At 57.5% G+C, this 26,065-nt stretch overlaps 2 protein-coding genes across 2 annotated transcripts; both read left to right on the plus strand.

Moving 5' to 3' along the window:
* The first annotated feature begins 3,634 nt into the window (after positions 1-3,634).
* Positions 3,635-18,348, plus strand: SLC39A4 (solute carrier family 39 member 4). Its single transcript, XM_090138267.1, has 8 exons — positions 3,635-3,723; positions 7,401-7,573; positions 9,102-9,263; positions 11,084-11,149; positions 12,570-12,618; positions 14,416-14,568; positions 15,892-16,079; positions 18,014-18,348. The coding sequence occupies exons 2-8, from the start codon at positions 7,553-7,555 to the stop codon at positions 18,140-18,142; spliced, it is 768 nt and encodes a 255-aa protein (XP_089994393.1). The 5' UTR covers positions 3,635-3,723; positions 7,401-7,552; the 3' UTR covers positions 18,143-18,348.
* A 1,714-nt stretch (positions 18,349-20,062) lies between these two features.
* Positions 20,063-25,902, plus strand: LOC149918803 (uncharacterized). Its single transcript, XM_090138309.1, has 5 exons — positions 20,063-20,254; positions 23,322-25,246; positions 25,320-25,465; positions 25,646-25,789; positions 25,826-25,902. Exons 1-5 carry the CDS (start codon positions 20,063-20,065, stop codon positions 25,900-25,902), a joined length of 2,484 nt encoding a protein of 827 aa, XP_089994435.1.
* The last annotated feature ends 163 nt before the right edge of the window (positions 25,903-26,065 follow it).

Below are 26,065 nucleotides of genomic sequence, written 5' to 3' on the forward strand. Positions count from 1 at the left end.
TCCCTGCTCCCATCCCTATGACCCAAACCAGAGTGTGTGACAATCGTGGGATTGTGGGGGGGGGAGGACGGGGACAGTGTCACCTACATGAGGCTCCCAGCACCCATAGGGACAGCGTCACCCTACGGGGGGCTCCCAGCACCCATGGGTGCTCCCATTCCCCACGGGGCGAACCCTGAGAATGGTTAACCCGGTGCAATCTGCAGCCAATCACCGCTGTGCCGGGGCACTTTTACAGCCCCACGGCGTCACCGACAGCCGGGTGCCGTACGGGGTGACACTCGGGTGTCCCTCAGGTGTCCCTTGGGTGCCCTTCGGGTGTCACGGAGCCTCTCCTTCGCCCCTTTCCCCCCCTTCCTCCGTTGCAGCCATGAGACGGCCGTGCTTGGCGCTGCTGGTGATGCTGGTGTGTCCAGCTTGGGCGCCGGCGGTGCGGCCAGGACGGGTGCTGGTGACCACGGGTGCCGCGGTGCCGGCGATGGCGTCGGGAGGCGATGGCAGAAGCGGTGACCTCGTGGGGAAGGCCGGGTGCCGGGCGCAGGGCCGGGCTGTGCCGTGCGGAGAGGTGAGCGCCGTGCGGAGAAAAAGGGGAGGGGAGGGGAGGGGAGGGCAAAGGGGGCAAATTCCGGCAACGCCGGGGAGCGGCGCGGCACGCAGCGCTTCCTTATGGCACCCAAGGGTGGACTGTGGAGCCTCATGGGTCCCTATGGCACCCTATGGATCCTTATGGCACCCAAGGGTGGACTGTGGAGCCTCATGGGTCCCTATGGCACCCTATGGATCCTTATGGCACCCAAGGGTGGACTGTGGAGCCTCATGGGTCCCTATGGCACCCTATGGATCCTTATGGCACCCAAGGGTGGACTGTGGAGCCTCATGGGTCCCTATGGCACCCTATGGATCCTTATGGCACCCAAGGGTGGACTGTGGAGCCTCATGGGTCCCTATGGATCCCTATGCAGCCCTATGGAACCCTATGGAGACCTATGGGTGGCTATGGCACCCTATGGATCCTGATGGGTCCCTTATGGCACCCTATGGGTCCTTATGGCACCCTATGGATCCCTATGGATCCTAATGGGTTCCTAAGGCACCCTATGGGTCCTTATGGCACCCTATGGGTCCCTATGGCACCCTATGGATCCTGATGGATCCCTTATGGCACCCTATGGATCCTGATGGGGCCCTATTGCACCCTATGGATCCCTATGGCACCCAAAGGTGGACTATGGAGCCCTATGGGTCCCTATGGCACCCTATGGGTCCTTATGGTATCCAAAGGGGAACCATGGGTCCCTTATGGCACCCTATGGGTCCCTAAGGCACCCTATGGATCCTAATGGCTCCTTATGGCACCCTATGGATCCTAATGGGTCCCTATGGCACCCTATGGCACCCTCTGGGTCCTTATGGCACCCTATGGATCCCTGAGGCACCCTATGGATCCTAGTGGGTCCCTATGGCACCCTATGGGTCCTTATGGATCCCTATGGATCCTAACGGGTTCCCAAGGCACCCTATGGATCCTGATGGGTCCCTTATGGCACCCTATGGGTCCCTAAGGCACCCAAAGGGGAACTACGGGTCCCTATAGCACCCTATGGGTCCTTATGGCACTCTATGGGTCCCTAAGGCACCCTATGGATCCTGATGGGTCCTTATGGCACCCAAAGGGGAACTATGGGTCCCTTATGGAACCCTATGGGTCCCTATGGATCCCTATGGATCCTGACGGGTCCCTTATGGCACCCTATGGATCCTTATGGCACCCAAAGGGGAACTATGGGTTCATGAGGCAACCTATGGGTCCTTATGGCACCCTACGAATTCGTATGGTACCCTATGGGTTCCTATGGCACCCTATGGATCCTTATGGCACCCAGAGGTGAACAATGGGTCCCTATGGCACCCTATGGATTCTGATGGGTCCCTATTGCACCCTATGGCACCCTATGGGTCCTTATGGTAACCCACGGATCCTTATGGGACCCCACACCCCATAACCCCATAACCCAACACCCCCTCACCCCACACCCTGTATCCCCACACCTTATAACCCTATACCCCATTACCCCATAACTCCACACCCCATAACCCCACACCCCATAACCACACACCCCATAATCCCATACCCCACAACCCCATAACCCCACATCCCCACACCCCATAATCCCATAACCACACATCCCATACCCCACACCCCCACACCCCCATAACCCCACACCCCATAACCCCATACCCCATAACCCCAAAACCCCATAACCCCATTACCCCATAACCCCATAACCCCAGACCCCAAAATCCCATAACCACACACCCCATAACCCCAGACCCCATACCCCCACAACCCCCATAACCCCATAACCCCACAACCCCACATCCCCACACCCCATAACCCCAGACCCCATAACCACACACCCCATAATCCCATAACCACACACCCCCATAACCCCATAACCCCATAACCCCATAACCCCAAACCCCATAACAACAGCCGCTTCCATGTCATTGAAACTCAGGGTGACATCGACCCCACAAACGTCACCGACCCCAAAAATAACTCTGACCCCATAAATGACACTGACCCCACAAATGTGATCTATGGGGTGAGTGGGGGCATTTATGGGGCAGGGGGGGCATCTATGGGGTCAGTGGGGGAATCTATGGGGTGGGGGTGTGGGGTATGGGGTGTGTGGTTATGGGATTATGGAGTGTGGGGATGTGGGGTTATGGGGTTGTGGGGTATGGGATTATCTATGGGGTCAGTGGGGGAACTTATGGGGCCAGTGAGGACATTTATGGGGTGGTGGCATCTATGGGGTCAGTGGGGGCATCTGTAGTAGGGTTGAAGGGGTGGGGGGGGGATGGACACTCGTTATGGGGTGGGGACTCCCTGACCCTATATCCACCCCTGACCCCACACCCCCCCAACCCCATATCCCCCCCACTGACCCCATACCCCCCACGACCCCATAAAACCCCCCCTGACCATATAACCCTAATCCTCACCCCATATCCCCCCCTGACCCCATAACCCACCCCATATAACCCCCCATCCCCAAACTCACAACTCCATAACACCCCCCCCGACCCCATATCCCCCCCGACCCCATATAATCTCCCCTGACCCCATAACCCGCTCCATAACCCCACCCATTCCATAAGCCCCCTGACCCCATATACCCCCCCGACCCCATACAACCCCCCGACCCCATAACCCGTTCCATAATCCCCCCCATCCCCCAAACCCCCAACCCCATATCCCGCCCTGACCCCATATCCCCCCCGACCTCATATAACCCCCCTGACCCCATATCCTCCCCCCAGTCCCAAATATCCCCCCTCACCCCATATCCCCTCCTCACCCCATATCCTCTCTGACCCTATATCCCCCCGGTCCCATATCCCCTCTCACCCCATATCCCTCCCCCGACCCCATATCCCCCCCCAACCCTATATCCCCCCCAACCCCATATCCCCCCTGACCCCATACAACCCCCCCGACCCCATATCCCCCCCTGACCCCATATAATCCCCCTCACCCCATATCCCCCCTCACCCCATATAACCCCCCTGCCCCCACATAGGGCTCGCGCTATGGGGCCTCCTATAGGGCCGATTATGGGGCCGCCTATGGGGTCACCAATGGGGTCGATTATGGGGTCGCCAATGGGACCGGCAATGGGACCGGGAGCGCGGGAACGGAGCTGAGCGTGCTGCACCGTGAGTGGGGCATGGGGCGGCTATGGGGTCGCTTATGGGGTCGGGGGGGGATATGGGGTCAGGGCAGTTAAATGGGGTCGGGCTGGGATATGGGGTGGGGGGCGGGATATAGGGTCGGGGGGATGTGGGATGTGGGAGGTTATGGGGTCGGGAGGGTTGTATGGGGTCAGGGCAGTTAAATGGGGTCGGGGGGGGATATGGGGTGGGGGGCGGGATATAGGGTCGGGGGGTTGTGGGATGCAGGGGGTTATGGGGTCGGTTACGGGGTTGGGGGGGGTTGTATGGGGTCAGGGGGGTATATGGGGTGGGGGATGTGGGATGTGGGGGGGTTATGGGGTCGTTTATGGGGTCGGGGGGGGATATGGGGTGGGGGGTGGGATATAGGGTCGGGGGGTTGTGGGATGCAGGGGGTTATGGGGTTGGTTATGGGGTCGGGGGGGGTTGTATGGGGTCAGGGGGGTATATGGGGTGGGGGATGTGGGATGCAGGGGGTTATAGGGTCGGTTACGGGATTGGGGCGGTTATGGGGTCAGGGGGGTTGTATGGGGTCAGGGGGGGATATGGGGTGGGGGATGTGGGATGTGGGGGGTTATAGGATCAGTTACGGGGTCGGGGGAGGGATATGGGGTCGGGGGTGTTGTATGGGGTCAGGGGAGTTAAATGGGGTCGGGGGGGGATATGGGGTGGGGGGCAGGATATGGGGTCGGGGGGTTGTGGGATGGAGGGGGTTATGGGGTTGGTTATGGGGTTGGGGGGGGGATATGGGGTGGGGGATGTGGGATGTGGTGGCTTATAGGGTCGGTTATGGGGTCGGGGGGGGCATATGGGGTCGGGGGTGTTGTATGGGGTCAGGGGAGTTAAACAGGGTTGGGAGGGGATATGGGGTGGGGGGCGGGATATAGGGTCAGGGGGCTTGTGGGATGCAGGGGGTTATGGGGTCAGTTATGGGGTTGGGGGGGGGATATGGGGTCGGGGGGGTTGTATGGGGTCAGGGAGGGATATGGGGTGGGGGATGTGGGATGTGGGGGGTTATGGGGTTGGCTACGGGGTTGGGGGGGGATATGGGGGGTTATGGGGTCGGTTATGGGGTCAGTTATGGGGTTGGGGGTGGATATGGGATCGGGGGGTTTATATGGGGTCAGGGGGGCACATGGGATTGGGGCTTTGGGGGAGGGGGGTTATATGGGATTGGGGGAGGGTATGGGGTTGGTTCTGGGGGGGTTTCTAGGAGGCTGCCCCTGACCCCTGACCTCTGACCCTTGACCTCTTGACACCCATCCCTTGTAGGGTCACTGCTGGTTGTGGGGTGACCTGACCGCCCAACCCTTGACCCCTGACCCTTGACCTCTTGACCCTTGACCCCCATAGTAGGGTCATTGCAGATCCCTGTCTTCCACCCCCCCATTGTTGCTGTGGGTGTTGGGATACCTCTGACCCCTGACCCCTGATGCCCAACCCTTGTCCCCTGACCTGTGACCTTTGACCCCTGACCCCCAGAAGCATCTTAGGAAGTGGACACTGAGCCGTGACCCCTGACCCCTGCCCCCCCTTACAAGGCCACTGCAGCCAATGGATGCCTTGACCCCTGACGCCCAACCCTTGACCCCCTGACCTCTGACCCCTGACCTTTTTGACCCCTGACCCTCTCTAGTAGAATCACTGCTGGTTGTAGGCTGCCCCTGACCTGTGACCTTTGACCTCTTGACCTCTGACCCGCCTGGGAAGGTCACTGCTGGTTGTGGGCTGCCACTGACCCCATGACCCCTGACCCTTGACCCCTGACCTCCCCTGCAAGATCAGTGCTGGTTGTGGGGTGCCCCTGACCTCTGACCCCTGACCCCCCATGCAGGCTCACTGCACCCAATGTGTCGCCCTGCCCCCGTGCCCCGATGCCTAACCCTTGACCTTTGCCCTTTGCCCTTTGCCCTTGGACAGTGCCCCCACTGTCCCCATAGATGATCCCACTCACCCCATAGATGCCCTCACTGACCCCATAAGTGCCCCCCGCCCCATAGATGCCCCCACCCCATAGATTCCTTCACTGACCCCATAAGTGCCCGCACTGACCCCATAAGTGCCCCCCCACCCCATAGATGCCCTCACTGACCCCATAAGTGCCTCCCTGCCCCATAGATGCCCTCAGTGACCCCATAAGTGCCCCCAATGACCGCATAGATGCCCACACCCCATAGATTCCCCCACTGACCCCATAAGTGCCCTCACGGACCCCATAAGTGCCCCCCCCCACCCTGTAGATGCCCCCACTGACCCCATAAGTGCCCCCCTGCCCCATAGATGCCCCACTGGCCCCATAGATAATCCCACTGACCCCATCGATGCCCTCACGGACCCCATAAGTGCCCCCACTGACCCCATAGATTCCCCCACTGACCCCATAAGTGCCTCCCCGCCCCATAGATGCCCTCAGTGACCCCATAAGTGCCCCCCTGCCCCATAGATTCCCCCACTGACCCCATAGATGATCCCTGCCCCATAGATGCCCTCACTGACCCCATAAGTGCCCCCACTGACCCCACAAGTGCCCCCTGCCCCATAGATGCCCTCAGTGACCCCATAAGTGCCTCCCCACCCCATAGATGATCCCACTGACCCCATAAGTGCCCTCCCACCCCATAGATTCCCCCACTGACCCCATAAGTGCCCCCACTGACCCCACAAGTGCCTCCCTGCCCCATAGATGCCCCACTGGCCCCATAGATGCCCCTCCATCCCATAGATTCCCCCACTGACCCCATAAGTGCCCCCACCCCACAGATGTCTCCACTGACCCCATAGATGATCCCACTGACCCCATAAGTGCCCCCCGCCCAATAGATGCCCTTAGTGACCCCACAAGTGCCCCCACTGACCCCATAAGTGCCTCCCTGCCCCATAGATGCCCTCAGTGACCCCACAAGTGTCCCCTTCCCCATAGATGATCCCACTGACCCCATAGGTGCCCTCACTGACCCCATAAGTGTCCCCACCCCACAGATGTCTCCACTGACGCCATAGATGATCCCACTGACCCCATAGATGCCCTCAGTGACCCCATAAGTGCCCTCCCACCCCATAGATGCCCTCACTGACCCCATAAGTGTCCCCCCGCCCCATAGATGCTCCACTGACCCCATAAGTGCCTCCCTGCCCCATAGACGCCCTCAGTGACCCCACAAGTGCCCCCCGCCCCATAGATGATCCCACTGACCCCATAGATGCCCTCACTGACCCCATAGATGATCCCACTGACCCCATAGATGCCCTCAGTGACCCCACAAGTGCCCCCACTGACCCCACAAGTGCCCCCCGCCCCTTAGATGCCCTCAGTGACCCCATAAGTGCCTCCCCACCCCATAGATGATCCCACTGACCCCATAAATGCCCTCCCACCCCTTAGATGCTCCACTGACCCCATAAGTGCCCCCCCGCCCCATAGATGCTCCACTGACCCCACAAGTGCCCCCCGCCCCTTAGATGCCCTCAGTGACCCCATAAGTGCCTCCCCACCCCATAGATGATCCCACTGATCCCATAGACGCCCTCAGTGACCCCACAAGTGCCCTCCCACCCCTTAGATGCTCCACTGACCCCATAAGTGCCTCCCTGCCCCATAGACGCCCTCAGTGACCCCACAAGTGCCCCCCACCCCATAGATTCCCCCCCCCGCCCCATTGCAGGCTCGCTGCTTGCAGTCCTTGCGACTCTGCTGATCTCCGCCGCTGCCCCCCTGGGCGCCGTTCTGCTGCTCTGCGGCCGCTGCCCCTCGGTGCAGCGCGGGCTGCTGCAGCTCCTGCTGGCCCTGGGGGCCGGGGCTCTGAGTGGGGACGCAATGCTGCACCTCCTGCCGCAGGTACGGCGTCATACGTGTGTCATACGTGCGTCATGCGTGGGGTCGGGGGCGTGTCATAGGTGTGTGAGGTCGTGGGTGAGCTCATGTGTGGGGTCACGGGGGCGGGGGTGGTCATGTGTGGGGTCATGCTGCACCTCCTGACGCAGGTATGGGGTCATACGTGTGTCATACGTGTGTCATATGTGGGGTCAGGGGTGTGTCATGCATGTGCGAGGTCGTGGGTGTGCTCACATGTGGGGTCACGGGGGTGGGGGTGGTCATGGGTGTGGTCACGGGTCATGCATGTGGTCGTATGTGTGGTCACGGGTGTGTCTGGTCACGTATGCGGTCATACATGTGTCATACGTGGGGGCACGGGTGTGTCGTGCACGTGTGAGGTCATGAGTGTGCTCATATGTGGGGTCATGGGGGTGGGGGTGGTCATGTGTGGGGTCATGCTGCACCTCCTGCCGCAGGTACGGGGTCATACGTGTCTCATATGTGTGTCATACATGGGGTCAGGGCTGTGTCATGCACGTGTGAGGTCGTGGGTGTGCTCATATGTGGGATCATGGGTGCATGTGTGGTCATGTATGCGGTCATGGGTGTGGTCACGGGTCATACATGTGGTCATATGTGCGGCCACGGGTGTATCTGGTCATGCATGTGGTCATACATGTATCATACGTGGGGTCGGGGTGTGTGTGTGGTCATATGTGTGGTCATGCTGGACCTCCTGCCACAGGTGGGGGGTCAGATGTGTGGGTCATACGTGTGTCATACGTGGGGTCAGGGGCGTGTCGTACGTGTGTGAGGCCATGGGTGTGCACATGTGTGTGCTCATGGGTGTGTGTGGTCACGTATGTGCTCATATGTGTGATCATGGGCACATGTGGTCACATACATGACTCCACGTGTGTGTAGAAATGTGTGAGAGCTGCTACATGCGTGGTCATACATGTGTCAGGTCACACGTGTGCACCCACAAACACACGACCACACATATAAGCACATACATGACTCAGTCATGAGCACAGTTATGATCACACGTAGCTCTAGCCACATATGTGACCACACACCCATGACCACATGTATGACCACACACATGACCTGACACACACATGACCACACACACGACCACAACCATGACAACACACATGGCCACATACATGACCAGACACACGCACGAGCACATGTATGACCACATACGTGACAACACATGTGACCAGACACGCACATGACCACACATATGACCATATACATGATCAGACATACGCATGACCGCATATGTGACTGCATGTATGACCACATACATAACCAGACACACGCATGAGCGCACATATGACCACATACATGACCACATACATGACCAGACACACACACGACCACATGTATGACCACATACATGACCAGACACACGCACGAGCACACGTATGACCACACGCACGACCACATCCGTGAGCAGACACACACCCACGAGCGCACACGCCACCACATACATGACCACATGCGCCCACGCCCAGGCGTGTAACATGCGTGTGCGCGTCAGTTCCTAGAGCTGCACACGCACGAGGAGGCGGGGCAGGAGGAGCACACGCACGAGCACACGCGTGTGCAGCCGTGGCAGCTGCTGGTGGTGCTGGCGGCCATCTTCTGCTTCTTCCTGATGGAGAGGAGCCTCCGCATCGCCGGCAGGGCGGCGAAGTGCTGGGTGAGGATCCGGGGTATTATGGGATGGCGGGGAGATGGGGGGGGGGGGGATCGTGGAGGGGTTGTGGGGTGGGATGTGGGGTGGGGATATGGGGGGGACAGGGAGGGGGATATGGGGGGGGAGGTTATGGGGTGGGATATGGGGTGAGGATATGGGGTGGGATATGGGGAGGGATATGGGGTGGGGGGGCTATGGGGTGAATGGGGTTGTGGGGTGGGATGTGGGGTGGGGGGATTGTGGGGGGGTTATGGGGTGGGGGGGGTTGTGGGATGTTATGGGGTGGGATATGGGGTGGGATATGGGGTGGGGGGATTGTGGGAGGGTTTTGGGGTGGGGGAGTTGTGGGTGGGATGTGGGGTGAGGGGGTTATGGGGTGGGATATGGGGTGGGGATATGGAGTGGGGGGTTGTGAGGGGGTTATGGGGTGGGATGTGGGGTGGGGGACTATGGGGTGGGATATTGAGTGATGATATGGGGTGGGGGGGTTGTGAGGGGGTTTTGGGGTGGGGGGGTTATGGGGTGGGGGGGTTATGGGGTGGGATGTGGGTGAGGGGGCTATGGGGTGGGATATGGGGTGGGGGGGTTGTGGGGGGATCGTGGGGGGGTTATGGGGTGGGGAGGTTTTGGGGTGGGATGTGGGGTGGGGGGGTTATGGGGTGGGATATGGGGTGAGGATATGGAGGGTTTTATGGGATGGGGGTGGTTATGGGGTGGGATATGGGGTGGGAGGGGTTATGGGGGGGGGATATGGGGTGAGGGGGGTTTGTGGGGTGGGGGGACATGGAGGTTATGGGGTGGGGGAGGTTATGGGGTGAGGATATGGAGGGTCTATGGGGGGTTATGAGGTGTTATGGGGTGCTGTGGGGTGGTTTATGGGGCGCTATGGGGTGTTATGGGGTGATATGAGGTGGTATGGGGCGGTTTGGGTGTTATGGGAAGTTATGGGGCGCTATGGGGTGCTATAAGGCGCTATGGGGAGTTATGGGGCGCTATGGGACTCTATGTGGCACTATGGGGCGCTATAGGGTGGAATGGGGTGCTATGGGAACTTATGGGGCGCTATGGGGTGTTATAGAGTACTATGGGGTGATATGGTGAGATATGGGGCGCTATGGGGCGCTCTGAGGAGCTATGGGGCGCTATGGGGTGCTATGGAGAGATATGGGGTGTTATGGGAGCTTATGGGGGCTCATGGGGTGCTATCAGGTGTTATGGGGCGCCATGGGGTGCTATGGGACGCTATGGGGCGCTCTGGGTGTTATGGGAGCGTATGGGAACTTATGGGGCACTATGGGGCACTATGGGGTGCTATGGGGCGCTATGGGGTGCTCTGGGGTGCTATGGGGCGCTATGGGGCGCTATGGGGCGCTATGGAGTATTATGGGGTGTTATGGGGTATTATGGGGTATTATGGGGTGCTATGGGGCGCTGTGGGGTGCTGTGGGGCGCTATGGGGTGTTATGGGGTGTTATGGGGTATTATGGTGTATTATGGGGTATTATGGGGTGTTATGGGGTGTTATGGGGTATTATGGGGTATTATGGGGTGTTATGGGGTGTTATGGGGTATTATGGGGTATTATGGGGTATTATGGGGTGTTATGGGGTGTTATGGGGTATTATGGGGTGTTATGGGGCGCTGTGGGGCGCTATGGGGTATTATGGGGTATTATGGGGTGTTATGGGGTATTATGGGGTATTATGGGGTGTTATGGGGTGTTATGGGGTGTTATGGGGCATTATGGGATATTATGGGGTGTTATGGGGCGCTGTGGGGCGCTGTGGGGTTTCTATGGGCGCTGCTGACCCTGTGGGGCGCAGGGGGGGGCGGCGCAGCAGCAGCGGATGGAGCTGAGCGAGGAGGGGGGGGGCGGCGATGGACGGAAGGTGAGCGGGGTGAGGAGCCGGGGGGCGGGGGGTAATGGGGGCGTGTGGGGTGTGGGGTCCTATGGGGTGTGTGGGGTGTATGGGGTCCTGGGGGGTGTATGGGGTCCTGGGGGTTATATGGGGTGTGTGGGGTCCTGGGGGTGTGTGGGGTGTGTGGGGTCGTGTGGGTGTATGGGGTCCTGGGGGGGTGTATGGGGTCGCGGGGTTGTTTGGGGTCCTATGGGGTGTGTGGGGTGTGGGGGGTGTGCGGGGTGCGTGGGGTCCTCTGGGGTGTATGGGGTGTGTAGGGTGTATGGGGTGTGTGGGGTGTGTGGGGTCCTGGGGGGTGTATGAGGTGTATGGGGTGTATGGGGTGTGTGGGGTGTATGGGGTCCTGGGGGTGTATGGGGTGTGTGGGTTATATGGGGTCCTATGGGGTGTGTGGGGTCCTGGGGGGTATATGGCATCGTGTGGGGTGTATGGGGTGTATGGGGTCCTGTGGGTTATATGGGATCCTATGGGTTATATGGGATCCTGGGGGGTGTATGGGGTCCTATGGGGTGTATGGGGTCCTGTGGGGTGTATGGGGTCGGAGGGTTTATATGGGTTCATGGGGGTCATATGGGATTGGGGGGGTTATATGGGATCGGGGGCTTATGGGGTTATATGGGATTGGGGGCGTTATATGGGATTGTGTGGGGTTATATGGGATCGTGGGGGTTGTATGGGATCGTGGGGATTATGTGCGATTGGGGGGTTATATGGGATTGGGGGGGTTATATGGAATTGAGGGGGTCATATGGGATCATGGGGTTATATGGGATTGTGGGGGTTATATGGGATTGGGGGCTTATATGGGATCGTGGGGTTATATGGGATTGTGGGGGTTGTATGGGATTGGGGGGTTATATGGGATTATATGGGTTAAATGGGATCGTGGGAACTATATGGGATTGTGGGGGTTATATGGGATTGTGGGGACTATATGGGATTGTGGGGGTTGTATGGGATCATAGGGGGATATATGGGATCGGGGGCATTATATGGGATTGTGGGGGTTATATAGGATTGGGGGGGTTATATAGGATCCTATGGGCTATATGGGATCCTATGGGTTATATAGGATCAGGGGGGTTGTATGGGATCCTATGGGTTATATGGGATCATGGGGGTTATATGGGATCGGGTGGAATTATAGGGGATGGGGGGGGGGGTTGGGGGGGATTGGGGTGGGTTATAGGGGATTGGGGGGGGGTTATATGGGATCATGTGGGGTTATATGGGATTGTGTGGGATTATAGGGACCCCCAGTCCCCTATACCCCCCCCAGTCCCCTGTATCTATGGGGTGGGGGGGTTATGGGGTGGAGCTGTGGGGCCGGGGGATCTTTGGGGCAGCGCTATGGGGCACCCACTGTCCGTTGCCCCCCTCGACCCCATAGGAGCAGCCGCCCCACAGCGCTTTGAGCGACGATGAACTGCAGCGCAACGGTACGAGTGGGGCTGTGCCCCACAGCTGCCCCATAACTGCCCCATAAGTGCCCCACAGCTGCCCCATAACTGCCCCATAACTGCTCCACAGCTGCCCCATAAGTGCCCTATAGCTGTCCCATAACCACCCTATTCCTGCCCCATAGCTGCCCCATATCCAGCCCCATAACTGCCCCATAGCTGCCCCATAGCAGTCCCATAGTTACCCCATAACTTCCCCATAGCTGCCCCATAACTGCCCCATATCCAGCCCCATAATTTCCCCATAGCTGCCCCATAGCTGCCCCATATCCAGCCCCATAATTTCCCCATAGCTGCCCCATAGCTGCCCCTAAGCTGCCCTATAACTGCCCCATAGGTGCCCCACAGCTGCCCCTTAACTGCCCATAATTGCCCCATAGCTGCCCCATGTCCAGCCCCATAGCTGCCCCATAGCTGCCTCATAGCAGCCCCATAACTGCCCCACAGTGACCCCATAGCTGCCCCATAATTGCCCCATAGCCACCCCATAGCTGCCCTATAGCTGCCCCATATCCAGCCCCATAACTGCCCCATAGCTGCCCAATAGCAGCCCCATAGTTACCCCATAGCTGCCCCATAGATGGCCCATAGGTGGCCCATAGCTGCCCTATAACTGCCCTATAGCTTCCCCATTGCTGCCCCATAGCCGCCCCATAACCCACAACCCTGTATCCCACATCCCACACCCCACCCCATAACTCCATAACCCCATATCTCCACAAGTGACCCCATACATGACCCCATAACCTCCCCCATAGCCCCATATGTGACCCCTTAAGTGATCCCATACATGCCTCCATAATCCCACAACCCCATAACCGACCCCATAACCCTATACATGACCCCATAACCCCATAAGTAACCCCATGCCTGACTCCATAACCCTATACGTGACCCCATAACCCCATGACCCCATCCCTGACCCCATTACCCCATAACCCCATACATGACCCCATGACCCCATAACTCCATTACCCCATTCCTGACCCCATATCCCACCCCACAACCCCATACATGACCCACACCCCACCTCATAACCCCATGACCCCATACTGGACCCCATAACCCCATTCGTGACCCCATAACCCCATATCCCACCCGATAAGCCCATACATGACCCCATAATGCCATGACCCCACACCTGACCCCATAACTCCATAAGTGACCCCATACATGGCCCCATAACCCGACACCTGATCCCATATCCCCATAACCGCAGAAGCGACCCCATAACCCCATATATGACCCCATACCCTACTCCATAACCCCCAGACCCTATACATGACCCCATAACCCCATACGTGATCCCATAACCCCATAATCCCACAAATGACCCCACACATGACCCCATGACCCCATACATGACCCCATACCCCACCCCATAACCCCATAACCCCATAACCAACCCCATGACCCCATACGTGACCCCATAACCCCATACATGACCCCATACCCCACCCCATAACCCCATACGTGACCCCACAACCCCATATGTGACCCCATAGGTGACCCCCATAACCCCATACGTGACCCCATAACCCCATAACCAACCCCATAACCCCACACGTGACCCCACAGCCCCATATGTGACCCCATATGTGACCCCATAAGTGACCCCATAGGTGACCCCATAACCCTATACATGACCCCATAACCCCATTGGTGACCCCATACCCCACCCCCAAGCCCCACACGTGACCCCATAACCCCACACGTGACCCCATGACGCCACACGTGACCCCACACGTGACCGCCCCCCCCCCCCCCCCCCCCCAGTCCTCCAGGCGCTGCCGCTGCTGCTGACGCTGGGCGACGCGCTGCACAACGCCGCGGACGGAGTGGCGCTGGGCGCCGCCTTCAGCGCCTCCTGGCGGTCGGGGGTGGGAACTGCAGTGGCGGTGCTGCTCCACGAACTGCCGCACGAGCTGGGTCAGCGGGGGCGGGGCTCCTGGGGGAGGGACGGGTTTTGATTGGACGGGGCTGGAGGGGTGGGCGGGGTTTGTGGGGTGGGAGGGACTGGATTGGGCGGGGGGAGAGGAGTGGGTGGGAATGGATGGATGAGGCGGGACATGATTGGGTGAGGCTTTGGAGTGGGCGGGGCTTTGGGTGGGCGGGGCTAGAACCATGTGGTGTAGCTTGATTGGGCGGGGACTGTGGATGGGCGGGGTTTGTTTGGTGGGCGGGGCTAGAAGGGTTCAGCAGGACTGGATTGGGTGGGGCTTATGTGTGGGCGGGGCTAGATGGATTGGGAGGGACTTGATTGGGTGCAGCTTGTGGGGTGGGTGGGGCTACATGGATACGGCAGTGCTGGATTGGACAGGGCTTTGGGGTGGGCGGGGCTCTGGGTGGGCGGGGCTGGATGCATGGGGTGGTGCTGATTGGGTGGGGCTTATGGGCAGGTGGGACCAATGGCATGGGAGGATTTGGGAGTGGGCGGGGCTTATGGGAGTGGGGCAGTGGGAGCAACATATGGGGTCAATCTATGGGGCAGAGGTGCATTCTATAGGGCAGTGGGTCCAATCTATGGGGCGGAGGCACATTCTATGGGGCAGTGGGGCCAATCTATGGGGCAGAGGTGCATTCTATGGGGCAGCGGGGCCAATCTATGGGGTGCAGTTTCAATCTATGGGGCAGAGGCGCATTCTATGGGGCAGAGTTCCATTCTATGGGGGAGTGAAGCCAATCTATGGGGTGGAGCTTCAATCTGTGGGGCAGAAGTGCAGTCTATGGGTCAGTGGGTCCCTTCTATGGGGCAGCGGGGCACTCTCTTGGGCAGCAGGTTGAATCTATGGGGCAGAGCTGTATTCTATGGGGCAGAGGTGCATTCTGTGGGGCAGTGAAGCCAATCTATGGGGCAGAGCTCCATTCTATGGGGCAGAGGGGCTGATCTATGGGGCAGCGGGGCACTCTATTGGGCAATAGGTTGAATCTGTGGGGCAGAGCTCCATTCTATGGGTCAGAGGTGCATTCTATGGAGCTGAGCTCCATTTTATGGGGCAGAGGGGCAGATCTACGGGGCAGAACTTGGTTCTATGGGGCAGAGGGGCCAATCTATGGGGCAGAGCTCCATTCTATGGGGCAGCGGGGCTGGTCTATGGGACAGAACTGTGTTCTATAGGGCAGAGCTCCGCTCTATGGGGCAGCGGTGCCGATGTATGGGGCAGCGGGGCCGATGTATGGGGCAGAGGGGCCGATCTATGGGGCGGGGCTCCGTTCCGTGGGGCAGCGTTGCGGACGGACGCCGTCCCACAGGCGACATGGCCGCCCTGCTGCGGTCGGGGCTGAGCGCGGGGCGGGCCGTGCTGCTGAACGCCGTGGCGGCGCTGCCCGCTTTGATCGGCGTGGGAGCCGGGCTGGCCATCGGAACCGACGCGGAAGCGCTGAGATGGGTGTGCGGGGCGGCGGCGGGGATCTTCCTCTATGTGGCGCTGTGCGACATGGTGAGAATGGAGGATGATGGGAGAGCGCGTTAGGGGAAAGGGGAGTGTGCGGTGGGGGATCATGGGATAGCGTAATATGGGATGGGGGGGGGGATCGTGGAATGGGGGATCATGGGAGAGCGCGTTAGGGGAAGGGGGTGTGTGGGATGGAGGATCATGGGATAGCGGTATGTGGACTGGGGAAGCGTGGGATGGGGATCATGGGATAGCATATTATGGGATGGTGGGGTCATGGAATGGGGGATCATGGGAGAGCGCGTTAGGGGAAGGGGGAGTGTGCGGTGGGGGATCATGGGATAGCGTAATTCCTGGGGGTTGTGGGATAGAATATTATGGGATGGGGGAGTGTTTGATGGCGGATCATGGGATAGCATATTATGGGATGGGGGGAGGGGATCGTGAAATGGGGGACCATGGGAGAGCGCGTTAGGGGAAGGGGGAGTAGGAGATGGGGGATCATGGGATAGAGTATTACGGGATGGGGGGTCATGGGGTAGCTTATTATGGGATGGGGGATTAAGGGGTAGGGGATACGGGATGGATGGGGGTATTATGGGATGGGGGTGTGCGGGATATGGGGGTTATGGGGGATGTGGGAGTTATGGGGATGTGGGGAGATATGGGAGGATATGGGGGGGATATGGGGGATATGGGGGGTATGGGAATATGGGGGATATGGGGGATATGGGGATATGGGGGATATGGGGGGGATGTAGAGGGATATGGGGGGTATGGGAATATGGGGGGATAAGGGGGGTATGGGAATATGGGGGATATGGGGATATGGGGATATGGGGGGGATATGAGGGGGATGTAGAGGGATATGGGGGGTATGGGAATATGGGGGGATAAGGGGGGGGATATGGGGGAATATGGGGGTTATGGGAATGTGGGGGATATGGGAGGGTGTAGGGGGATATGGGGGCATATGGGGAGATGTGGGGGCACATGGGGGATATGGGGGAGATATGGGGGATGTGGGGGACGTGGGGACATGGGGGATATGGGGGATAAGGAGGAGAGTATGGGGGAATATGAGGGATATGGGGGATATGGGGGCATGTGGGAGGGGATATGGGGGACATGGGAGTATGGGGGATGTGGGGAATATGGGGGTTCTGGGGGGATATGGGGGGATGTGGGGGGATGTGGGGGAGGTGGGGGATGTGGGGGATGTGGTCTGGGGACATAGGGGGACATGGGGGGACATGGGGGTGATGGGGTGTATGGAAGAACAGGGAGTGGGGATGGGGGTTATGGGGTGACGTGGGGTGGGGACACGGCGGGGATGAGGGGAGATGGGGGGATGTGGGGTGGGGGCATGCGGGGACATGCGTGTCTGACAGGCATGTCCCACACACGTGTTCTGTGTGCTCTGGGTGTCCCACATGTGCTGTATGTGCAACACACGTGTTCCGCATGCTCTGTGTGTCCCACACGTGTGTTCCATGTGCTGTATGTGATTCACACACGTGTTCATGTGCCGTGTGTCCCACACGTGTTGCATGTGCTGCATGTGTAACGTGTTCTGTGTGCCATGTGTGTCCCACATGTGTTCCACATGCTGTGTGTCCCACACATTTTCCATGTGCTGTGTGTGTCCCACACGCGTGTTCCACGTGCTGTGTGTTTCCCACACATTTTCCACGTGCTGTGTGTGTTCTGCATGCCTGTTCCACATGCCATGTGTGTCCCACATGCGTTCTACATGCCATGTGTGTCCCACACACACGTGTTCCATGTGCCATGTGTGTCCCACATGTGTATTCCACGTGCCGTGTGTGTCCTGCACGCGTGTTCCACATGCTGTTCTGTGTGTCCTGCATGCCTGTTCCACGTGCCGTGTCCCACACGTGTGTTCCACGTGCCGTGTGTGCCCCACACACATGTTCCACGTGCCGTGTGCGCCCCACACGCGTGTTGTGTGCCCGCAGATGCCCGCCCTGCTGCAGGAGCGCAGCGCCCGGCCGTGGCTGCTGCTGGGCCTGCACTGCCTTGGGCTGATCAGCGGCTGGGCGGCGCTGGCTGGGCTGGCACTGCTGGAGGACAGCGGGGCGCTGTGACACAACTGGGACCTACTGGGAACAACTGGGACCTACTGGGACCTACTGGGGACAACTGGGACCTACTGGGACCAATTAGAACTTACTAGGACCAACTGGGCACAACTGGGTATAACTGGACACTGCTGGAGGACAGCGGGGCGCTGTGACACAACTGGGACCTACTGGGACCTACTGGGACTCAACTGAGCACTACTGGGACCAATTGGGACCAACTGGGACCTACTGGACACGACTGGGACCTACTGGGACCAACTGGGCACTACTGGGTATAAATGGACACTGTTGGAGGACAGCGGGGCTCTGTGACACAACTGGGACTTACTGGGACCCACTGGGGTCTACTGGGACCAACTGGGGACCAACTGGGCACTACTGTGCACTACTGGCACAACTGGGCACTACTGGGTATAACTGGACACTGCTGGAGGACAGCGGGGCTCTGTGACACAACTGGGACCTACTGGGACACTACTGGGACCTACTGGGACCAACTGGGACCAATTGGGACCAACTGGACACAACTGGGACCTACTGGGACCAATTAGAACTTACTAGGACCAACTGGGCACAACTGGGTATAACTGGACACTGCTGGAGGACAGCGGGGCCCTGTGACACAACTGGGACCTACTGGGACCTACTGGGACTCAACTGAGCACTACTGGGACCAATTGGGACCAACTGGGACACAACTGGAACCTACTGGGATCAACTGGGACCAATTGGGACCAGCTGGACACGACTGGGACCTACTGGGACCAATTGGGACCTCCTGGGACCAACTGGGCACAAGTGGGTATAACTGGACACTGCTGGAGGACAGCGGGGCTCTGTGACACAACTGGGACCAACTGGGACCAATTAGGACCAATTGGGACCAACTGGGGCTTACTGGGACCAACTGGGACCTACTGGACTTCACTGTGTACTACTGGGCACTAGTGGGACACAACTGGGCACTGCTGGAAGGACAGGGGAGCTCTGTGACACAACTGGGAACAACTTGGGCCAACTGGGACCTACTGGGCACTACTGGGACCAACTGGGGACCAACTGTGCACTACTGGCACTACTGGCACTACTGGGAGGACAGCGGGGCTCTGTGACACAACCGGCCCTACTGGGCGCTACTGGACATTACTGGGACCAACTGGGACAGAACTGGAAGCAGATGGGCACTACTGGGCACTACTGGGACCTACTGGGACCTACTGGGCACAGCTGGGACACAACTGGGTCAGCATTGGGCACAACTGGATGCTGCTGGGCACAACTGGGCACAGCTGGGACACAACTGGGACACCGATGGACCCGATGGCACCAATGGCACCAAATGGCATCAGTGTCACCAACGGAACTGAGCTCTCAGTGACACCGATGTCCCCAGTGTCCCCAATGTCCCCAGTATCACCAGTAACACCAGTGTCCCCAGTGATCCCAGTGTCCCCAGTGACACCAATGTCACCAATGTCCCCGCTGTCCCCACTGCCCCCAGTGATCCCAATGTCCCCAGTGTCCCCAGAGTCACCAATGACACCAATGTCCCCAGTGATCCCAATGGCCCCAATGTCACCAACATCCCCAGTGTCACCAATGTCCCCAGTGTCACTGGTGGCATCAATTTCACCCATGACACCAATGTCACCAATGGCACCAATGACACCAGTGACCCCAGTGTCCCCAGTGCCACCAATGGCAGCCATGACATCAATGACCCTGATGACACCAGTGACACCAATGACACCAATGTCACCAATGACACCAATGTCCCCAGTGATCCCAGTGTTCCCAGTGACACCAATGGCCCCAATGTCACCAAAGGCACCGATGTCCCCATTGTCACCATTGTCCCCAGTGTCCCCAGTGATCCCAATGCCCCCAATGTCACCAACATCCCCAGTGTCCCCAATGTCACCAATGGCTCCCAGTATCACTGGTGACATCAATTTCACCCATGACACCAATGTCACCAATGGCCCCAATGACACCAATGTCTCCAGTGACACCAGTGTCACCAATGTCCTCAATGTCCCCAGTGATCTCAGTGGCCCTAATGGCACCGATGGCACTGATGGCACCAATGGCTCCAGTGTCCCCAATGTCCCAGTGGTACCAATGTCCCCAATGTCCCCAATGCCACCAATGGCTCCTCTGTCACCAATCTCCGCAGTGTCACCAAAGTCCCCAATGTCCCCAGTGACACCAATGCTACTGGTGGCATCAGTGACACCAATCTTCCCATTGCGACCAATGTCCCCAGTGTCCCCATGTCACCAATGTCATCAGTGGCTCCACTGTCACCAATCTCCTCAATGTCACCAAAGTCCCCAGTGTCATCAATGGCTCCAGTGTCACCAATGTCCCCAGAGTCACCAATGTCACCAATGTCACCAAATGTCCCAATCGCACCAGTCACCAGTGACCCCAATGGCACCAAAGTCACCAATGTCACCAACGTCCCGATCGCACCAAAGTCATCAGTGTCACCAATGTCACCAGTGTCCCAATGGCCCCAATGTCACCACTGACCCTAATGGCACCAATGTCACCAAATGTCCTGATGGCACCGAAGTCACCAATGTCACCAAATGTCCCGATGGCACCAATGGCACCAGTGTCACCAAATGTCACCAAAGTCACCAATGTTACCAATGTCCCACAGACACCAAAGTCACCAATGACCCCAATGTCACGAAATGTCCCAATGTCACCAAAGTCACCGAAGTCACCAAATGTCCCGATGGCACCAATGTCACCAGTGCCACCAATACCACCAACGTCCCATGGATGCGGTGTGATCCTGAATGAGTCTTTGGCCTTGGTTCTATGGGGCAGCGGGGCCGATCTATGGGGCAGAGCTCCATTCTATGGGGCAGTGGAGCCGATCTATGGGGTTGAACTCCAATCTATGGGGCAGCAGGGACAATCGATGGGGCAGAGTTCCATTCTATGGGGCAGCGGGGCCCATCTATGGGGCAGAGCTCCGTTCCATGGGGCAGAGGGGCCAATCTATGGGGTTGAACTCCAATCTATGGGGCAGCAGGGCCAATCTATGGGGCAGAGCTCCATTCTATGGGGCAGAAGAGCCAATCTATGGGGCAGAGCTCCGTTCTATGGGGCAGAGGAGCCAATCTATGGGGTAGAATTCCATTCTATGGGGCAGAAAGACCAATCTATGGGGCAGACCTCCATTCTATGGGGCAGAAGAGCCAATCTATGGGGCAGAGCTCCGTTCCATGGGGCAGAGGAGCCAATCTATGGTGTAGAATTCCATTCTATGGGGCAGAAAGGCCAATCTATGGGGCAGACCTCCGTTCTATGGGGCAGAGGGGCCGATCTATGGGGCAGAAAGGCCTATCTATGGGCAGAGGGGACGATCTATGGGGTAGAACTCCATTCTATGGGGCAGAAAGGCCGATCTATGGGGCAGAGCTCCATTCTATGGGGCAGAGGGGCCGATCTGTGGGGCAGAGATCCAATGTATGGGGCAGCGGGGCCCATAGTGACCCTATAACAACCCCATAGTCACTCCATTACAGTTCCATCGTGACCCCATAGAGCCTCATAAGGATCCCATAGTGACCCATTAGACCCCATAACGGCTCCATACAGACCCCATAACAGCTCCACCTGACCCCATAACAGCTCCACCTGACCCCATAACAGCTCCATACAGACCCCATAACAGCTCCATACAGACCCCATACAGCTCCATACAGACCCCATAACAGCTCCACCTGACCCCATACAGCTCCATACAGACCCCATAACAGCTCCATACAGACCCCATACAGCTCCATACAGACCCCATAACAGCTCCACCTGACCCCATACAGCTCCATACAGACCCCATAACAGCTCCACCTGACCCCATACAGCTCCATACAGACCCCATAACAGCTCCATACAGACCCCATAACAGCTCCACCTGACCCCATAACAGCTCCATACAGACCCCATACAGCTCCATACAGACCCCATAACAGCTCCACCTGACCCCATACAGCTCCATACAGACCCCATAACAGCTCCATACAGACCCCATACAGCTCCATACAGACCCCATACAGCTCCATACAGACCCCATAACAGCTGCACCTGACCCCATAACAGCTCCATACAGACCCCATACAGCTCCATACAGACCCCATAACAGCTCCATACAGACCCCATAACAGCTCCACCTGACCCCATACAGCTCCATACAGACCCCATAACAGCTCCATACAGACCCCATAACAGCTACACCTGACCCCATAACAGCTCCATACAGACCCCATACAGCTCCATACAGACCCCATAACAGCTCCACCTGACCCCATACAGCTCCATACAGACCCCATAACAGCTCCATACAGACCCCATACAGCTCCATACAGACCCCATAACAGCTCCATACAGACCCCATACAGCTCCATACAGACCCCATAACAGCTCCACCTGACCCCATACAGCTCCATACAGACCCCATAACAGCTCCATACAGACCCCATAACAGCTCCATACAGACCCCATAACAGCTCCACCTGACCCCATACAGCTCCATACAGACCCCATACAGCTCCACCTGACCCCATAACAGCTCCATACAGACCCCATACAGCTCCATACAGACCCCATAACAGCTCCATACAGACCCCATACAGCTCCATGCAGACCCCATACAGCTCCATGCAGACCCCATACAGCTCCATACAGACCCCATAACACTCCCATCCTGACCCCATAACAGCTCCATACAGACCCCATAACACTCCCATCCTGACCCCACAGAACTGCACAGTGACCCCATAACTATTTGGTTCCGAACCAAAGAACTCAGCTGTGACCCCATAAAAGCCCCATAGCAGCCCCAGACTCATTCCATAGAGACCCCATAGGAGCCCCACATTGACCCCATACAGCACCACAGTGACCCCATAGCGATCCACGTGACACCATAATAACCCCATAGTGACCCCATAGGAATACATAGGGATCCCAGAGTGACCCCAAAACTGCCACATAGTGACCCCAAAGAGCTCCAGAGTGACCCCATAACAGCCCAAAGAGAACCCATAGAACCCCATAGGGATCCCATAGGGACCCATTAGTAGCCTCATAGTGACCCCATAGAATCCCATCATCACCCCATAGCAGTTCCATCCTGACCCCATAAAGCTTCTATGAACCCAAGGGAACCAATGGAAACAACGGAACCAATGGAACCAAGGGAACCAACAGAACCAATGGAACCAATGGAACCAATGGAACCAATGGAACCAATGGAACCAACGGAACCAATGGACCCAATGGACCCAATGGAACCAATGGACCCAATGGAACCAATGGAACCAATGGAACCAATGGAACCAATGGAACCAATGGAACCAATGGAACCAACGGAACCAATGGACCCAATGGACCCAATGGACCCAACGGAACCAATGGAACCAATGGAACCAATGGAACCAATGGAACCAATGGAACCAATGGAACCAACGGAACCAATGGACCCAATGGACCCAATGGAACCAATGGACCCAATGGACCCAATGGAACCAATGGAACCAATGGACCCAATGGACCCAATGGAACCAATGGAACCAACGGAACCAACGGAACCAATGGACCCAATGGAACCAATGGAACCAATGGAACCAATGGAACCAATGGACCCAATGGAACCAACAGAACCAACGGACCCAAGGGAACCAAGGGAACCAATGGAACCAATGGAACCAATGGACCCAATGGAACCAATGGAACCAATGGAACCAACGGAACCAATGGACCCAATGGAACCAACGGAACCAATGGAACCAATGGACCCAATGGAACCAATGGAACCAATGGACCCAATGGAACCAATGGAACCAATGGAACCAACGGAACCAATGGACCCAAGGGAACCAACGGAACCAATGGAACCAATGGACCCAATGGAACCAATGGAACCAATGGACCCAATGGACCCAATGGACCCAACGGAACCAATGGACCCAATGGAACCAATGGAACCAATGGACCCAATGGAACCAACGGAACCAATGGAACCAATGGACCCAATGGACCCAATGGAACCAATGGAACCAATGGACCCAATGGAACCAATGGAACCAATGGAACCAATGGACCCAATGGAACCAACGGAACCAATGGACCCAGTGGAACCAACCGAACCAATGGACCCAATGGAACCAACGGAACCAACGGAACCAAGGGAACCAACGGAACCAATGGACCCAATGGAACCAATGGAACCAATGGAACCAACGGAACCAATGGAACCAATGGAACCAATGGACCCAATGGAACCAATGGAACCAATGGAACCAATGGAACCAACGGAACCAATGGACCCAATGGAACCAATGGAACCAACAGAACCAATGGAACCAAGGGAACCAACGGAACCAACAGACCCAAGGGAACCAAGGGAACCAAGGGAACCAATGGGACCAATGGACCCAATGGAACCAACAGAACCAATGGAACCAAGGGAACCAACAGAACCAATGGACCCAATGGACCCAATGGACCCAATGGAACCAACGGAACCAATGGACCCAACAGACCCAGTGGAACCAAGGGAACCAATGGAACCAATGGACCCAATGGAACCAATGGAACCAATGGAACCAACGGAACCAATGGAACCAATGGACCCAATGGAACCAATGGAACCAATGGAACCAATGGAACCAATGGACCCAACGGAACCAATGGACCCAATGGAACCAATGGAACCAATGGACCCAATGGAACCAACGGAACCAATGGAACCAATGGACCCAATGGACCCAATGGAACCAATGGAACCAATGGACCCAATGGAACCAATGGAACCAATGGAACCAATGGACCCAATGGAACCAACGGAACCAATGGACCCAGTGGAACCAACCGAACCAATGGACCCAATGGAACCAACGGAACCAACGGAACCAAGGGAACCAACGGAACCAATGGACCCAATGGAACCAATGGAACCAATGGAACCAACGGAACCAATGGAACCAATGGAACCAATGGACCCAATGGAACCAATGGAACCAATGGAACCAATGGAACCAACGGAACCAATGGACCCAATGGAACCAATGGAACCAACAGAACCAATGGAACCAAGGGAACCAACGGAACCAACAGACCCAAGGGAACCAAGGGAACCAAGGGAACCAATGGGACCAATGGACCCAATGGAACCAACAGAACCAATGGAACCAAGGGAACCAACAGAACCAATGGACCCAATGGACCCAATGGACCCAATGGAACCAACGGAACCAATGGACCCAACAGACCCAGTGGAACCAAGGGAACCAATGGAACCATTGGGCCCAACGGAACCAACGGAACCAATGGAACCAATGAACCCAGTGGAACCAACCGAACCAATGGAACCATTGGGCCCAACGGAACCAACGGAACCAATGAACCCAGTGGAACCAACCGAACCAATGGAACCATTGGGCCCAATGGAACCAATAGAATCAATGGAACCAATGGACCTAACAGAACAAATGGACCCAATGGACCCAACGGAACCAATGGACCCAATGGAACCGATGGCACCAATGGACCCAATGGACCCAGCGGAACCAATGGACCCATCAGAACCAATGGACCCAATGGACCCAACAGAACCAATGCCACCCTTGGGTTCTGGGTGTCAGAAGGGTGAAGCTCAGCTCCAAGCATCCCCAGAGGGCCTTTGCTTTCAGACGCTCGTTCCATTGCATTTATTAATTGAGGTATTAATTATTAAGCGTTAGACGAGCTCACGTGCTGTTGTGATGTGTGTGAATTGCAGAGCATGGGTGGGCTGGGGGCTGCTGGGACGTGGGGACGTCTGTGGGGACAGAAGTGGGGACATCAATGGGGACATCACTGGGGACATGGGGACAGCATGGGGACATCAATGGGGACAATAGTGGG

The sequence above is a fragment of the Phasianus colchicus genome, chromosome 3 (genome assembly GCF_987193195.1).
Source record: "Phasianus colchicus chromosome 3, bPhaCol1.hap1.1, whole genome shotgun sequence".
Taxonomy (NCBI): Eukaryota; Metazoa; Chordata; class Aves; order Galliformes; family Phasianidae; genus Phasianus; species Phasianus colchicus.

Excerpts from the sequence above, each read along its gene's own strand:
- SLC39A4 (XM_090138267.1), top strand. The coding sequence starts at position 7,553 with ATGCTGCACCTCCTGCCGCAG. Across the intron at positions 14,569-15,891 it reads CGAACTGCCGCACGAGCTGG|GCGACATGGCCGCCCTGCTG; the intron begins GTCAGCGGGGGC and ends GCCGTCCCACAG. Across the intron at positions 16,080-18,013 it reads ATGTGGCGCTGTGCGACATG|ATGCCCGCCCTGCTGCAGGA; the intron begins GTGAGAATGGAG and ends GTGTGCCCGCAG.
- LOC149918803 (XM_090138309.1), top strand. The coding sequence starts at position 20,063 with ATGGCTCCCAGTATCACTGGTGACATCAATTTCACCCATGACACCAAT. Across the intron at positions 25,247-25,319 it reads AATGGAACCAACAGAACCAA|GGACCCAATGGAACCAACAG; the intron begins TGGAACCAAGGG and ends AATGGGACCAAT. Across the intron at positions 25,790-25,825 it reads AGAACCAATGCCACCCTTGG|CATCCCCAGAGGGCCTTTGC; the intron begins GTTCTGGGTGTC and ends CTCAGCTCCAAG.